Source organism: Staurois parvus, unplaced genomic scaffold (genome assembly GCF_062004578.1).
Source record: "Staurois parvus isolate SC_StPar_1 unplaced genomic scaffold, SC_StPar_1.0 ptg000601l, whole genome shotgun sequence".
Taxonomy (NCBI): domain Eukaryota; kingdom Metazoa; phylum Chordata; class Amphibia; order Anura; family Ranidae; genus Staurois; species Staurois parvus.
The window spans coordinates 239,617-256,635 of NW_028318397.1; the positions used below are offsets into that span (position 1 = coordinate 239,617).

A 17,019-nucleotide genomic window follows, 5' to 3' on the forward strand; every position below is an offset into this window, starting at 1 on the left:
AGGTGAGCCGTCCATGGGCGGAGCTTATTCCCATAGTTTCAAATCAATGGTGGGAATAGATCCACAAATGATTTGTAGGCAGTTTTCAAGCCTAAAAACGGGTAAGGGGAAAAAAAGAGAGGGAGATGGGGGGGTAGGAGGGGGGGGATGGGGGTTGGGGAGGGGCTGCTGGGCTAATACTCTGCATGATAGAAGGAACCAGGAGGAGGCGAATTGGAGGAGAGATAGAGAGAACTAAGAAGGATGGAAGAAATACAGTTTATAACGTATAATGTGAATGGGTTGAATAGTCCGGGGAAAAGATTTAAGCTGTTTAAAGAGTTACATCATAGGGCAACGTCAGAGGTATTTTTACAGGAGACACATTTCGAGATAGAGTCAAATGTGAAATTAAAATCTAAATATTATCCAACATGGTATTACGCTGACTCACCAATTAAAAGAGCAAAAAGGGGTTGCAATAGGATTGGCAAAGAATATGAGATTTGAGCTGGAGGATAGAAAGACCGACCAGGAGGGGAGATTCTTGTTTTTGAAAGGTAAACTACAGGGAATCGAGTGTACATTAGCCAATATATATTGCCCCAATAAGAAGCCGGAGATGCATTTGAAGGGTCTGCTAAAAAAAATTGATAGACTTTAAAAAAGGCCGTTTGATAGTACCAGGAGATCTAAATTTCTGTATGGACCCACAAAAAGATGCAACCTCTTCTGTGCAGAGAGAGGGGGGTAGGTCCCTGAGAGCTTTGAAAAAAGTGATCCACGAGTACCAACTGGTGGACACCTGGAGAATAATGCATATGAAAGACAGACTATACCTTCTTCTCAAATGCACAAAAGATATACTCGAGACTGGACTATATTCTAATAGACCACCGACTCATTGAACTTTTGGTTAAAATAGAAATAGAGACAAGAACGTTCTCGGACCACGCTCCTGACGTAATGAAAATGGGATGGGGTGGACGGGAGGTTTAGGATGGAGGTTAAATGAGGCTCTTCTCCTAGATGAGGATATAGCTCAGAAGATTGGGGAAGAGATTAAGGTATATTTTAAGGAGAACGAGACAGAGGAAGTATCGATAGCTACAGTGTGGGAGAGCCATAAGGTATATATCAGAGGAATTTTGATTGCGATCGGAGCAAGGAAGAAAAAAGAAAGAAGAGAGAGGGTTAGTGGGCTTTTAAAAGAAATATTAGACTTGGAGCAGATACATAAGAAGAAAATAACAAAAGAAACAAGACAGAAGTTAATGGATAAAAAAGATGAGCTAGAGACGTTGATAGAAGAGGAGAGGAGAAGAGTATATAACAAAGTCTTAAGTGAGAGATATAGATGGGGAGACAGACCAGGAAAATATTTAATGAGAGCCCTGAACAAAAAGAAAAATAGGAATTATATAGAAAAAATAAAAAGTCCTAAGGGGGAGCTGGTCCACTCAACTAAAGAGATTATTAAAGTGTTCACGGAGTATTATAGAAAGCTGTATAATATTAGTCCCCAAGATTCTTTAAAAGAAATTAAAGAGGGTAACAACGAAAAAAGGATGATATATTTAAAAAACGCAGGACTACCAAAGTTAAGTGAAGCACAATTAAACTCCTTGGACGTAGAAATCTCCCAGGAAGAAATAAAAGCAGCATTAAGAAGTACAGGGGGTGGAAAAAGCCCAGGACCGGATGGTTACACAGTTAAGTACTATAAAAAATATAATGAATTATTGTTACCTAAGCTGAAGAAGTATATGAACGCTCTGGGAGGTGGGATGGAGGTGAGGAGAGAATCTCTACAGACCCATGTAGTACTTATTCACAAGGAGGGAAAAGATGCTTCTCAGTGCTCCAGCTATAGACCAATTTCATTATTGAACACTGATACCAAGTTGTACGCAAAGGTTCTAGCAAATAAGTTGAAAGATCTAATGCCTGAATGGATTCATGGAGATCAGGTGGGCTTTGTCCGAGGGAGAGAGGGTAGAGATAACGGGTTGAGAACTCTGATGCTTATTCAGAAAAGTAGAAAAGGGAAAGCCCCCGGTGGTGCTCTTGTCAATTGATGCCGAGAAGGCATTTGATAGAGTGGACTGGGGCTTTATGATGGACAACTTAGAAGCTCTGGGGATTGGAGAGAGAATGCGAGAGTGGATAGGTAAATTATATAGGGAGCCCACCGCAATCATCACGGTAAATGGGGAGAGGTCGGAATCCATTGGGATGTCTAATGGAACAAGACAGGGCTGCCCATTGTCCCCTTTGTTGTATGTTTTGTCATTGGAACCCCTGTTGTCAATAATAAGGAATAGTGGAACGGTAAAGGGAATTCAGACAGAAACTACAGAACATAAAGTAGCGGCCTTTGCGGACGACTTATTGTTCTATGTGGGAAACCCCCGAATAACACTCCCAAATATAATGAAGATCCTGAAGGAGTATGGTGAATTATCAAACTTAAAAATTAATCCAACAAAAACAGATTCTGAATATTAATATACCAAAGAGCGAAAAAGAAAAGCTACAAAAAGAATTCCCTTTTATATGGAGAGAAAAAGATATAAAATACCTAGGAATAAAACTCACTGCCTCATATAAGCATTTGTACAGATTAAACTATATTTCTTTGATAAACGAGATTAGGGAAGAATTAAAAATACTAGAAGGAGGAAATCCATCATGGATAGGACGTATAAACCTAGTTAAAATGGTAATTATACCTAAAATACTGTATAAATTTCAAATGATCCCAATCAAACTCCCAGAGGCTTTCTTTAAGATAATAAAAAAAATGTTAACAAGATATATATGGAGAAATAAAAAACCAAGAATAAAAACCAAGAATATCATATGAAACATTAAGTAGGACTAAAGAGAAGGGGGGAATGGGACTGCCAGATGTCAAGAGATACTATAAAGCGGTTGTTTTAGCAAGAATTTATGACTGGACATTTAATCATAAGGGGAAAAGTTGGGTAAAAATCGAAAATGACTTAGTGGAATTAGTTTGAGTAAGATGATATGGGTTCCGGCACAGTACAGAGGAATTAAAGATAGCACAAGTGTTTACAATTTAAATGTTTTAAGGGTATGGGATAATTTACACAAAAACATGAAATGGGAATTTAATTCTACATTAATGCCACTTACAAACACTGAGTATTTCCCCCCAGGAAAGGAAGAGATAACAGGGAGATGGTTTAAAAAGGAAGATATCCAATTGAGAGATGTTCTGGTAGAGGGGGAATTGAGACCATTTAAAGAATTAGAAAAGAAGAAGGGAGAAATTTTTATTAGAATAGATGAGTGGAGATATCATCAATTAAAATGTTTCATTGGAAATCTCCCGAAACCCCTGAGATTAAAAAAGGAGTGGAATATGTTTTAAAGGCTGTTAGAAACACGAAGGGATGGGAAGCACGGTATTGCCAAAATGTATAGAATACTCACAGAATTAGACACGAATACAAAGTTAATTTTTATAACAAAATGGGAAAGAGATATGGAAGTGGTATTAAATGAGGATAAACAGAAAAAGATATTTAGATTGATACACGAGAACGTTACTATGAGAGAGGTGGAGATTAATTAAGTGTTTGACACGATGGCACATTACACAGAGTATTGAGCACAAGATGAGTGGGGAAAATTCAAAAATGTGTTGGAGAGGCTGTGGAGAGATGGGCACGGTTTTTCACAAATGTCTGAAAATTCAAGCTTTTTGGAAGACAATAGTTAAACTGATTGAAATAACTGGAAATGACATAGGGTTAGACCCAACGATTTGCCTCATACATAATGTCGAGACATCAGTAAACAAATACAAAGAATCAGGCGTATGGTACTACTTAAACGCTGCAAAAGGTTTGATACCCAAGTTTTGGCAGAAAACAGAGGTGCCGAAGGAGGAAGACTGGGTCAATAGAGTAAACCAGATTGGTAGAATGGAAAAATTTTACCATATGCAGGAAGACAGGATGGGGGTATATTATATGAGATGGGAAAAATGGGAAAAATCAGGATTAAATGAGAAATATAGAAAACTATAAACTAGGACGTTACCTAAAGTCATTAGGCCTCGAGAAAATAGAGTGGGTGTGAGCATGCAGAGGGGAGGGAGGGGGGTGGGGTTGGGGAAAGGGTGGGGAGGGTCAGGAAAGAAAATAGTTTTTAGAAGGGGAAATGTAGAAATGTTATGAATATTTAAACGTGATGGATATTTGTAATAACATGAAAAATTAATAAATATTTAATTAAAAAAAAAAAAGTAAAGATTTTGAGAAGATCAAAAATTCCTTTAGGTGTGACCATAGACTGCACATTGTTCATGAACAAGGAATGTTTTGAAGGGTTTTGCAGTTATCTTTGTACCCAGAGGGACAAGGTGAGATGGATGAGAGTCAGCCTGCACAAAGCCAAGGCTTTTCAACATTGGCAAGCCTGTTGCATGAAGCTCCACCTTCAAAAGACAGTGACAGTCTGGGGGAGCAAAATATTTCACAGCTTCCTCCAATACTGTCTCAAAATCCTATTCATTGTCCTAGGTGTCTGCATCCTAAAGGACTGGCATACTCCAACTCCGGTTGAGAAGTGGGAGAGGAGGCATGGCATTTTGGACAGAAATTATATTAAGATATTAAGAGGTTATATTAAAAGAGGTTATATTAAGAGGTTATATTAAATCCATAATCTGTCTAAAGATATGTGACATAGATGCAGGGAATTCTGCTTTAGTTAAACAGGTCATTGATCACATGCCTCAAAGCTAGAATCGGTTGCTGAAACCAGTATTAGAGCTGGATCTTGTTCCAATGAAAGGGACACATCGTCAATCTGAGGCTGACTTTTGTTACCATCAGCAGAGTGAATGTTCACCTGCAATCTTGCATTGGCTCCTTTTTGCCTGCTCTCTGCCATAGCTACAAGTGAGGGTATTCCCCTGTGGGGTACTCATGGTATAGAGTGCGGAATATGGAGCAAGAGTGGTGCGTGGTAACTCAGGTGTAGACCATCTTGTAATGAATCCTTGTGGCAAAAGTGCATATGTGTGCCGCCTAAGTACCTTATAAGGGCTCTAGGAGGAAGTTGCGTTAAAATATGCAACCAGTGGTGTGATAAAACATCTGGTCTTCCACCTGAGACTGAGCAGTTAAATTTTAGTGCCAAGTTCGAAAATGTTACACTATGAGGTGAATACGAACTAAACATAGCTCCGTTTTAACAGCAACAGTCAGAGATACCAGGTAGCCCTATCTTACCGGTCCAAGGCACTGGAATGTATTTAAAGTCTAGGCTTTGCCCACCATGGTGGGTAGCCCCCGGAAGGGGTCTTCAGGGACTGGGTTTCATAGAAATGGACCACAGCCTATACCCAAACAGCACCCTACTGCTATCTCAGCACACTGCACCAAGCGCCATGGTGAGCGCCAATAAAGGATCAAGTGCCCAAAGCAACATTACAGGCAGTCCCAACAGTGTGGGGTCTAGGTACGGCTTCCAAGGCCTTACCAAGGTTGCGCCAATCTAGATACACCGCTTTTATGGAATTAGAAGACAGTGAGGACTAGATTGAAGAACCGAAAGAAAAAAATAAGCTAGTTAAGCTTAAAGTGATTTGCTACGTGAAGGAAAAGGTCCATCACCTACAGACACAGCATTAAACCAAGGACTGAGGTAGGTTATAGGGGAGTAATTTAGGGCATTTCCTTTAAAGCTGTGCCAGTACCCAATCATCTGAAGGTACCTGCCTATAACCCATGGTGTATGAACATTCTGCCTGCGTCCTGTACTATAAAAGTAGGAGAACAGTCTTAACTTCACAAATGTGTCAAAAAGTTATTAAAAAGATCCTTCTTTACTTCAGACTTTCATATACTTCAGACTTTCATATACAGTGTATTTATAGAGTATTCAGATCCCCTTCACTTTTTTCAATTTTAGGTTGCAGTCTGATATTATGGTTATTTAAATTAATTTTTCTCATTAATCTACACTCAATACTCCATAATGATCATGTGAAAACAGAACTTTAGAAATGTTTGCAAATGTATGAAAAAGGAAAAAAATTTAAATCACATGAGCATAAGTATTCAGACCCTTTGAAGCAACACTTGAAAGTTTGCTCAGGTGCCTTCCATTTCTGTTGATTGCTGCCGAGATGTTTCTACACCTTGGTTGGAATCCACCTGTGGCAAATTAAATTGATTGGGCATGATTTGGAAAGGCACACACCTCTCTATAAAAGGCCACACAGCTGACAATGCATACTGTATCAGAGCAAAAAGCCATGAGGTCAAAGAAAGTGCCTCAGAGCTCAGCGACAGAATTATTGCAAGACACAGATCTGGGGAAGGCTACAAAAAATTTCTGCTGTACTGAAGGTTCCCAAGAGCACAATGGCCTCCATAATTCTCAAACTGAAGACATTTGGCACAATCAGGACTCTTCCAAGAGCTGGTCGCCTAGGCCAAACTGAGCAATCAGGGTAGAAGGGTCTTACTAAGAGAGGTGACCAAGAACCTGATAGTCACTCTGACTAAGCTCCAGATATCTTGTGTGGAGATGGGACAAAGTTCAAGAAGGACAACCATCACTGCAGCCCTACACCGATCTGGGCAGAGTGGCTAGAAGCCTCTGCTCAGTGCAAACACATGAAAGCTCACTTAGAGTTTGTAAAAAAGCACCTGAAGGAGTCTCAGACTGTAAGGAACACGATTCTCTTGACTGATGAAACCAAGATTGAACTGTTTGGCCTCAATTCTAAACATTATGTGTGGAGGAAACCAGGCACCACTCATCACCTGTCCATTACCATCCCACCAGTGAAGCAGAGTAGTAGCAGCATCATGATGTGGGGGTGTTTTTTAGCAGCAGGTACTGGGAAACTGATCAGGGTTGAGGGAAAGCTAAATGGAGCAAAGTACAAAGATATCCTGAAAGGAAACCTGTTTCACAGCGCTCAGAACCTCAGACTGGGGAGAAGGATAACCTTCCAACAGGACAAAGATCATAAGCACAAAGCCAAGACAACACAGAAGTGGCTCAGAGACAACTCTGTGAATGTCCTAGAGAGACCCAGCCAGAGCCCTGATTTGAACCCTACTGAACATCTCTGGAGAGACCTAAAAAAGGCTGCCCACTGACTATCTCAATCCAACCTGGCTGAGCTTGAGATGATTTGCAAACAATGGCAGAAAGTCCCCCAATCCAGGTGTGCAAAGCTTGGCGCGTCATACCCAAAAGAGTCGAGGCAGTAATTGCTGCCAAAGATGCTTCAATAAAGTACTGAGTAAAGGGTCTGTATACTTAAGTACATGTGATATTTTACTTTTTTTTTCTTTTCAATAAATTCACAGACAGACATTTTTAAAATTCTATTTTCACTTTTTAATTATGGGGCACGGAGTGTAGATTAATGAGAAAAAAAATTATTTAAACAACAACTGTAGTATAACAACTGTAGTAACTGCAACATAACAAAACTGAAAAAGTGAATGGGGGTCTGAATACTTTATAAATTGCATATGAGTGTCCATCACATATGTTTTGTAATCCTGCGTACATTTCAAGTCACATGCACTTTGTAGCAAAACTCATCTTTTAATTGGCTCCCCTTCACACTCCACCTCAAAGCCATTTTGCGCATCAAATATTTTTTTAAGGTAACATATAAAAGTAGACACAATGTTCCAAATAATGTTACATTGTAAAAACCACTTTAAAACCAAAACAAGCCACATTTTTATGGTGCAAATACCTGCATCGATATATACAACATCAATATGTGAGAATGCAAATACACTGTACAGCAAACAATGCATTTAGAATAGAAGTGCTTTTGTCAATGGATTGTTCTTTAGATTTTAATTGTAGAGGCCCAGGGGCAGACTGACATGAGGGCCTGACTGACATTGGGTACTGCATGAGGGCCTGGGATCAATAGGGCCTGGTCACTGGGAGTCCCTGTCCAATGGCAGCAGGTGTGGGGAGCAGGACAGTGAAAGCCTCAGAGTGTGGGCAGGTTTACAACAGCTGGCTGCAGGTACCATCTCCACACGGCGAGCGGGCAGCAACACTGGGCACAGTATCCTCAGCTCTTCCTGAAGCCTGAAACCCCTGGACTACTTCAACCTCCTCTCTGCTCCCGAGCCCAGAGAACAGGCTGACCAGGGGCTTGGAGAACAATGGGCAGGAGATGCAGGCAGCCAGGGATTGCTCCATCTCACAAAACCTAGATCTGCTGAAAGGAGCAGAGCAACATCTGTCCTCAGAGCAAGTCCGAGTCCTGCCCGCTGCTGGTCATCATGAACATCCTGCTGGCATATAGGGTACTCTAATAAGCAAAAAACACACACAAGTGGGCACAGGAGGGACTGCAGAAAGGGACAGGGCTAAGGGTCTCTCTTGCCCCCTCTCTTTCTGACCCCCCGCCTCTCTCTCACACCTCCTCCCTCTCAACCCCCCTCTTACTAACCCCCCCCTTCTCTCCGCCTCAGCTCCTTCCTCTCTCACTCTCCTCTCACGAACATCCCCCCTGCCCTTCCTTTCTCTCAGCTCCTTCCTCTCTCACCCTCCTCTCACTAACCCCCCCCCCCCTCCTTTCGGCTCCTTCCTCTCTCACTAACCCCCCCCCCCTTCCTCTCTCTCAGCTCCTTCCTCTCTCACCCCCCCCCCCCTTCCTTTCTTTCAGCTCCTTCCTCTCTGTCTCCTCTCACTAGCCCCCCCCCCACTTCCTTTCTCTCCCTTCGTGTCTCCACCACCATGCATTAGTTCCGCTTCATTCCTCTTCCGCTGAAGCATGGAACATGCATGATGGTGGAGATGCTGAGGTTCCCTGGATTCTCAATTAAGGCTGGAGGTGTGTACGCTTCAGTGGGAGGATGAATGAAGTGAGACTACTGCAAGGTGGTGGAGATGCCAAGGTTCCCTGGATTTTCATTAGTAGTAGTGCCTTAACTTTGGTTTCAGTGGAAGGAATAACACCTCAGTGTTTGTATCAGTAAAAGGGACAACGCCCCATGCCTGGTGTCAGTGGGGGAATAGTGCCCCATGCTTGATGTCAGTGGGTGGAATAGTGCCCCATGCTTGATGTCAGTGGGTGGAATAGTGCCCCATGCCTGTTGTCAGTGGGTGGAATAGTGCCCCATGCCTGTTGTCAGTGGGAGGGACTAGTGCCCCATGCCTGTTGTCAGTGGGAGGGACTAGTGCCCCATGCCTGGTGTCAGTGGGAGGGAATAGTGCCCCATGCCTGGTGTCAGTGGGAGGGAATAGTGCCCTATGCTTGGTGTCAGTGGGAGGGAATAGTGCCCCATGCTTGGTGTCAGTGGGAGGGAATAGTGCCCCATGCTTGGTGTCAGTGGGTGGGAATAGTGTCCCATGCTTGGTCTCAGTGGGAGGGAATAGTGCCCCATGCTTGGTCTCAGTGGGAGGGAATAGTGCCCCATGCTTGGTCTCAGTGGGAGGGAATAGTGCCCCATGCTTGGTCTCAGTGCTGAGGAATTATACCCTGTTATTGGTATCAGTAAAAGGGATAATGCCCCATGCTTGGCGTCAGTGGGAGGAATAGTGCCCCATGCTTGGCGTCAGTGGGTGGGAATAGTGCCCCATGCTTGGCGTCAGTGGGTGGGAATAGTGCCCCATGCTTGGCGTCAGTGGGTGGGAATAGTGCCCCATGCTTGGCATCAGTGGGTGGGAATAGTGCCCCATGCTTGGTCTCAGTGCTGAGGAATTATACCCTCTTATTGGTATCAGTAAAAGGGATAATGCCCCATGCTTGGCGTCAGTGGGAGGAATAGTGCCCCATGCTTGGCGTCAGTGGGAGGAATAGTGCCCCATGCTTGGCGTCAGTGGGAGGAATAGTGTCCCATGCTTGGCGTCAGTGGGAGGAACAGTGCCCCGATGTTGGTGTCAGTGGGAGGAACAGTTCCCCGATGTTGGTGTCAGTGGGAGGACTAGTGCCCCATTGTTGGTGTCAATGGGAGGAATAGTGCCCCGTTGTTGGTGTCAGTGAGAGGAAAAATTACCCTACATTGTCGTCAGTGGGAGGAATAGTGTAACATCATTGGTGTCAGTGGAAGGAATTGTGTCCCATCATTGGTGTCAGTGGAAGGAATTGTGTCCCATCATTGGTGTCAGTGGAAGGAATTGTGTCCCATCATTGGTGTCAGTGGAAGGAATTGTGTCCCATCATTGGTGTCAGTGGAAGGAATTGTGTCCCATCATTGGTGTCAGTGGAAGGAATTGTGTCCCATGGTTGGTGTCGGTGGGAGGAGTAGTGCCTCAGCTTTGGTATCCCTAGGAGGAATAGTGCCTCAGCAGTGGTGTTCCTACTAATGTGAACCACTTCTTTTCATTTTAGATTTACATTGCTTTGTGTTGATATTGTTAAAGTTGTTAATATTTATTTTTGGAACTTTATTCTGCATACAACTTTTACCAGTGTCTTAATGAGATAATTATGAGGGCAAATTTAGGGGCAAATGGTGGCGAGTAATTCGTAAGGCCTAGCTAGTAGATCATGACATGAAATTGTGAGCCATACACACTGTTCAAATTAAAGGAAACCTTTTTAATCAGAGTATAGCATCAAGTCAATTAAACTCCTGGGATATTGATCTGGTCAGTTAAGTAGCAGAGGGGGTTGTTAATCAGTTTCAGCTGCTTTGGTGTTAATGAAATTAACAGGTGCACTAAATGGGTAACAACGAGACGGCCCCCAAACAGGAATTGTTTACCAGGTGGAGGCCACTGACATTTGTTTCCCCACTCATCTTTTATGACTTTTTTTTTCCACTAGTTTTACATTTGGCTAGGGTCAATGTCACTACTGGTAGCATGAGGCGATACCTGGACCCTGCATAGATTGTACAGGCAGTCCAACTCCTCCAGGATGGCACATCAATATGTGCCATTGCCAGAAGGTTTGCGGTGTCTCCCAGCACAGTCTCAAGAGCATGGAAGAGATTCCAGGAGACAGGCAGGTACTCTAGGAGAGCTGGACAGGGCCGTAGAAGGTCCTTAACCCATCAGCAGGACCGGTATCTACTCCTTTGTGCAAGGAGGAACAGGATGAGCACTGCTAGGGCTCTACAAAATGATCTCCAGCAGGCCACTGGTGTCAATGTCTCTGACCAAACAATCAGAAAAAGACTTCATGAGGGTGGCCTGAGGGCCCAACATCCTATAGTGGGCCCTGTACTCACTGCCTGGCACCATAGAGCTTGATTGGCATTTGCCATTGAACACCAAAATTGGCAGGTCTGCCACTGGGGCCCTGTGCTTTTTACAGATGAGAGCAGGTTCACCCTGAGCACATGTGACAGACGTGAAAGGGACTGGAGAAACCATGGAGAACGTTATACTGCCTATACCATCATTCATCATGCCCGTTTTGGTGGTGGGTCAGTGATGGTCTGGGCAAGCATATCCATGGAGGGATGCAAAGACCTCTACAGGCTAGACAATGGCACCCTGACTGCCATTAGTTATCGGGATGAAATCCTTGGACCCATTGTCACACCCTACGATAGTGCAGTGGGTCCTGGGTTCCTCCTGGTGCACGACAATGCCCGGCCTCATGTGGGGAGAGTGTGCAGGCAGTTACTGGAGGATAAAGGAATTGATACCACTGAATGGCTCCACGCTTGCCTGACCTAAAGCCAATGGAACACCTCTGGGATATCATGTTTCAGTTCATCCGACACCACCAGGTTGCACCTCAGACTGTCCAGGAGCTCAGTGATGCCCGGGCCCAGGTCTGGGAGGAAATACCCCAGGACACCATCTGTTGCCTCATTAGGAGCATGCCCCGACATTTTCAGGCATGCACAAAAGCAAGTGGGGGCCATTCAAACTACTGAGTACCATATTGAGTTGCTGCAGTGAAATTTCAGCAAAATGGTATAGCCTGCTGCCTCATTTTTGATTTTTGGGGTGTCTTTGAATTCAGTCTTCTGTAGGTTGAAAATTTTCATTTCCATCAAATGGTGGGGCATCGTTATGTTCCTAACACATTACCCAGTCCATATCAGTATACTTTAGATATCCAGCATATTTTTCAACATTGACATCTGATGTGTGTTCAAAGGATTACGTAAATTTTTTTGATATCTATCTATATATATCTATATAGTGAAGGAAAGGAGTATTTGATCCCCTACCGATTTTGAATGTTTTCCCACTCACAATGAAATGATCAGTCTAAAAGTTGAATGGTAGGTGTTTTGTAACAAAAAATTCAAAAGAAATGCATGTCTAACAAATTATGCACTGATTTGCATGTTCATGAGGGAAATAAGTATTTGATCCCCTTCACAAAACATGACTTGGTACCTGGTGACAAATCCCTTGTTGGCAATCACAGAGTTCAGACGTTTCCTGTTGTTGGCCACCAGGTTTGCACACATCTCAGGAGGGATTTTGGCCCACTCCGCTTGGCAGATCCTCTACAAGTCATTAAGGTTCGAAGGCTAACCTTTGGCAACTCGAACTTTCAGCTCCTCCACAGATTTTCAATCGGATTAAGGTCTAGAGACTGGCTAGGCCATTCCAGGACCTTAATGTGCTTCTTCTTAAGCCACTCCTTTGTTGCCTTGGCCGTGTGGTTTGGGTCATTGTTATGCTGGAACACCCATCCACAACCCATTTTCAATGCCCTGGCTGAGGGAAGGTTCTCATCCAAGATTTGACAGTACATTGCCCCGTCCATCGTCCCTTTAATGTGGTGCAGTTGTCCTGTCCCCTTAGCAGAAAAACACCCCCAAAGCAGAATGTTTCCACAACCATGTTTGACAGTTGGGATGGTATTTTAGGGGTCATAGGCAGCATTCCTCCTCCTCCAAACACGGCGAGTTGAGTTGATGTCAAAGAGCTCGATTTTGGTCTCATCTGACCACAACACTTTCAACCAGTCTTCCTCTGCATCATTCAGATGTTCAGTGTCAAACTTCAGACAGGCCTGGACATGTGCTATCTTGAGCAGAGGGACCTTGCAGGCACTGCAGGATTTCAATCCAAGTCGGCATAGTGTGTTACCAATTATTTCTTGGTGACTGTGGTCACAGCTGCCTGGAGATCCTTGACAAGATCCTCATGTGTAGTTCGGGGATGATTCTTCACTGTTCTCATGATCATTGACACTCCACAAGATTAGATGAGATCTTGCATGGTGCACCAGACCTAGGGAGACTGACAGTTGTTTTGTGTTTCTTCCATTTGCGAATGATTGCACCAACTGTTGTCACCTTCTCACCAAGCTGCTTGGAGATAGTTTTGTAGCCCATAAAAGTATTGGGTGCCGCGCTCTATTTATTGTTTTAAAATTATTATTATTTAAACCAATGTGTGTTAATCTCTCTTAATTATCACCGTGAATAAACATTTGTGCACCTTGTGCCAATAAAATAACTAAAAAACAAAATAATTGTAAAAAAAAAATAATAGTTATTACAAAATAAAAAATAATAAATAAAAAAAACAAAATATAACTTTAAATTGAGGATGAATAGTCCCATATGCACTGAGATGATATCAAATTCCTTATAAGTTCAGCAGAAGAATGAATGCAGTATACTCTCCTTTGTAATGGCATAGTTATAGCTGCAATGGTTAACAATAGAAGCTGCACTGTGACATTCAAATAGAGTTCCACCACCATTTCCACAATCAAGAGGTTAAATTGTTAAGTAATAATTTTAATTCTATTTTTGTTTATATTTAATAGGAAATATAATACTATTATATATTATGTTGCTAAATTACTGTTGAATCAGCCTGGGGGTGTGCGGTGTACACACTGACAGTCAAGCCATAGGATGCTGGGACACAAATTGCAATTATATAATAAAGAGCAACATTTAATATCAACAAACAGGTGTTTTGTATTAGATCTAGACCCCACATGGGGGGGGGGGGGCAGTGACGTCACCACGCATCCGCATTCAGACACGGCGGGTATTGACAGTGTGCGCAGGCACACCAACAAGGCTGGTCTCACCGCTACCCGCGGTTATATATATATGAAAAGCGCATTTCATTCTAATTTCATGTGAGTGTATTACTAGCGCACATTAAAGTCTTTTACCCCGGATAAGACACGATGTACCTCTTTTTATTTCCCTTATGATCCATGGGAGGAGAATTGGATTAAGGAGAGTGCTGGGGAAGGAGAGACCTCGTTTACCACAGTGATTCACAGTGCAGCTGCTATTGTTAACCATTGCAGCTATCCAGTATATGCCATTACAAAGGAGAGTATACTGCATTCATTCTTCTGCTGAACTTATAAGGAATTTGATATCTCAGTGCATATGGGACTATTCATCCTCAATTTAAAGTTATATTTTGGTTTTTTTATTTATTATTTTGTAATCACTATTTTTATTTACAATTATTTTGTTTTTTATTTATTTTATTGGCACAAGGTGCACGAATGTTTATTCACGGTGATAATTAAGAGAGATGAACACACATTGGTTTAAATAATAATTTTAAAACAATAGAGCGCGGCACCCAATACTTTTATTGCTATCTTACTGACGCACACCACGTGAGGGTGAGCAAGGACGCCTGCGACATATTGTTTATATATACAGATATTTGCATCCTCCAGTGGCTCACAAGTAAATTTCACACAAGAACAGTTTTGTAGCCCAGTCCAGCTCTGTGTAGGTCTACAATCTTGTCCCTGACATCCATGGTCTTTGCCATGGTGGAGAGTTTGGAATCTGTTTGATTGAACCTGTGGACAGGTGTCTTTTATACAGGTAAGAAAATTAGATTAGCATCACTCCCTTTAAGAGACTGCTTCTAATCTCAGCTTGTTACTTGTATGAAAGACACCTTATAGCCAGAAATCCTGCTGAATGATAGGGGATCAAATACTTATTTCCCTCATGAACATGCAAATCAGTGCATAATTTGTTAGACATGCATTTCTTTTGAATTTTTTGTTGCTCTTCTGTCTCTCAGTGTTACAATACACCTACCATTCAATTTTTAGACTGATCGTTTCTTTGTGAGTGGGTAAACATTTAAAATCAACAGGGGATCAAATACTTTTTTCCCTCACTATATACACACATACATTATTTATTTTTTCACACACACACACACACACACACACACACACACACACACACACACACACCTTAGATTGTACACCCCTTGTGGGTTAGGGACTGATGTGAATGTACAATATATATGTGTAAAGCGCTACGTAAATTGACAGCGCTATACAAGTACCTGAAATAAATACACACACACACATATATATATATATATATATATACACACATACACATTTACACACATACACATATATATACACACACACACCTTTTTTCTCTTTCTAAAATGTATTGCCATCAGTTTTACTGTCCATCTAAAATTTAAATAATGCAGGTTCCACTTTATGGAACTTACTCTTACCTTTGCTGAAGGTAGTAATTCTGTGTTCCACGATAAGTCTTCAACTTTCAAACTAAAAATAAAGGTTTTCAAAATATGAAAATGAATATACCAGAGCCTAGTGTTTTTCACGAAACACTAAAAAGATCACTTGAGCAATCTCTGAAAGTGCAGCTCCAGCCAGCAAAATGTCTAGACTTACCTATTCTGAAACCGCTCCAGTCAGGTCACATTATCGGGTCCCAGTGCTGTCTTCAGTGTAGAGGAGGGACAGCCGACAGTGGATGCTCCATAGTAAGTCTATGGGTGACATCATCGCCCAGGTTCTGCAGCCATTGTCACTGCCTCTCCGCAACATTGAAGCTGGCGGTGGGACCCAATCATGGGACCACACCAACACGGTTTCAGAATAGGTAAGTATAGACATCTTTTCTTTTACAGGGTACATAGAATAGTCTTAAAACACGGGTGGGAGTAGGTTTAGTTTTCGTTAGAATTTGACTTAACTGCCACTTTAATAGGTAGGTACATTTACTGGTTTCCTTTCTAGCACCTACCAAAACAGATTAGTCTGTTATGGGCAGATGCATTCTATAAATATAACAATATTAAATCAATATATTATCAAATAATAAAGATACACCAAAATCATTATTGGTCATGGTTTTTTATTTAAATATTTAATATGTTTTTTTTCCCCCTTGTTCCCTTTTATCTTTATTGTTGCAGAAAGGGTGCCGATAAGCCCTGTCTTATAGACTCCAGATTTCTCCCTAAAGAGTACCTGTCACGTACGTATTGCGGTCACAAGGATGTTTACAAAAACATTTAAAGCTCCCCATCTTCCCATGTGTGCATATCAAATAAATTAATGCGCTCATCGGTCCCACACGCATACAAATAGCAATCGACCCACACGTGAGGTATCACCACGAATGTCAGATCATGGGTAGTAACTCTAGCACCAGACTTCCTCTGTAAATCTAAAGAGGTAACCTGTAAAGGCATTTAAAGCATTGCCTGTGGATAGTGAAATTTACGTTGTTTGTCGCCATTGCACAGGCATGCGCAAATTGAAAGCGTGAGATGTTTGGTAGCAATTTACTCGGTGAAACGTCATCTTTAATATTTTACAAAAAAATAGGTTATGTATTGTTTTTTTGCAATACAATTTTTTTTTAAAAGTGTATTTTTTCCCCATAAAATTGCAAATACAGTGTGACATAAAAAAAAAATTCAAAACCCACCAATTTATTCTCTAGGGCCTCTGCTTAAAAAAATATATAATGTTTGGGGGTTCTAAGTAATTCTATAGCGAAAACACTGATTGTTACATGTGAACAGAAAGTGCCAGAAATAGCCCAGACTGGAAGTAGTTAATAGAACACACACACACACACACACACACGGAAGCAATTTGAACTTGGCAGTGAAAGGGTGGTATCACTACAACAGTGTAGGAGGGAACAGGTTCAAGCAAATACTACAGGCAAATTAAACATTTGCGTAAATCTACAGCTGCCTATATTCCTGAATGTTTGGATAATGTAATACAGGTCCTTGAAAAAGTATTCATACTCCTTGAAATTTTCCACATTTTGTCACGTTATAAACAAAAACGTA

The 17,019-nt window shown here is 42.0% G+C and overlaps 1 protein-coding gene across 2 annotated transcripts in view; it reads right to left on the reverse strand.

The window, feature by feature from the left end:
• The window catches only part of PGAP1 (post-GPI attachment to proteins inositol deacylase 1), a 446,717-nt gene that overhangs the window by 225,156 nt on the left and 204,542 nt on the right, over nucleotides 1-17,019 (reverse strand). For both annotated transcript variants that reach the window (XM_089692689.1, XM_089692690.1), the window contains exon 12: nucleotides 15,418-15,469. In XM_089692689.1, coding sequence (XP_089548815.1) covers nucleotides 15,418-15,469 — 52 coding nt within the window. The remainder of the gene's footprint in view (nucleotides 1-15,417; nucleotides 15,470-17,019) is intronic.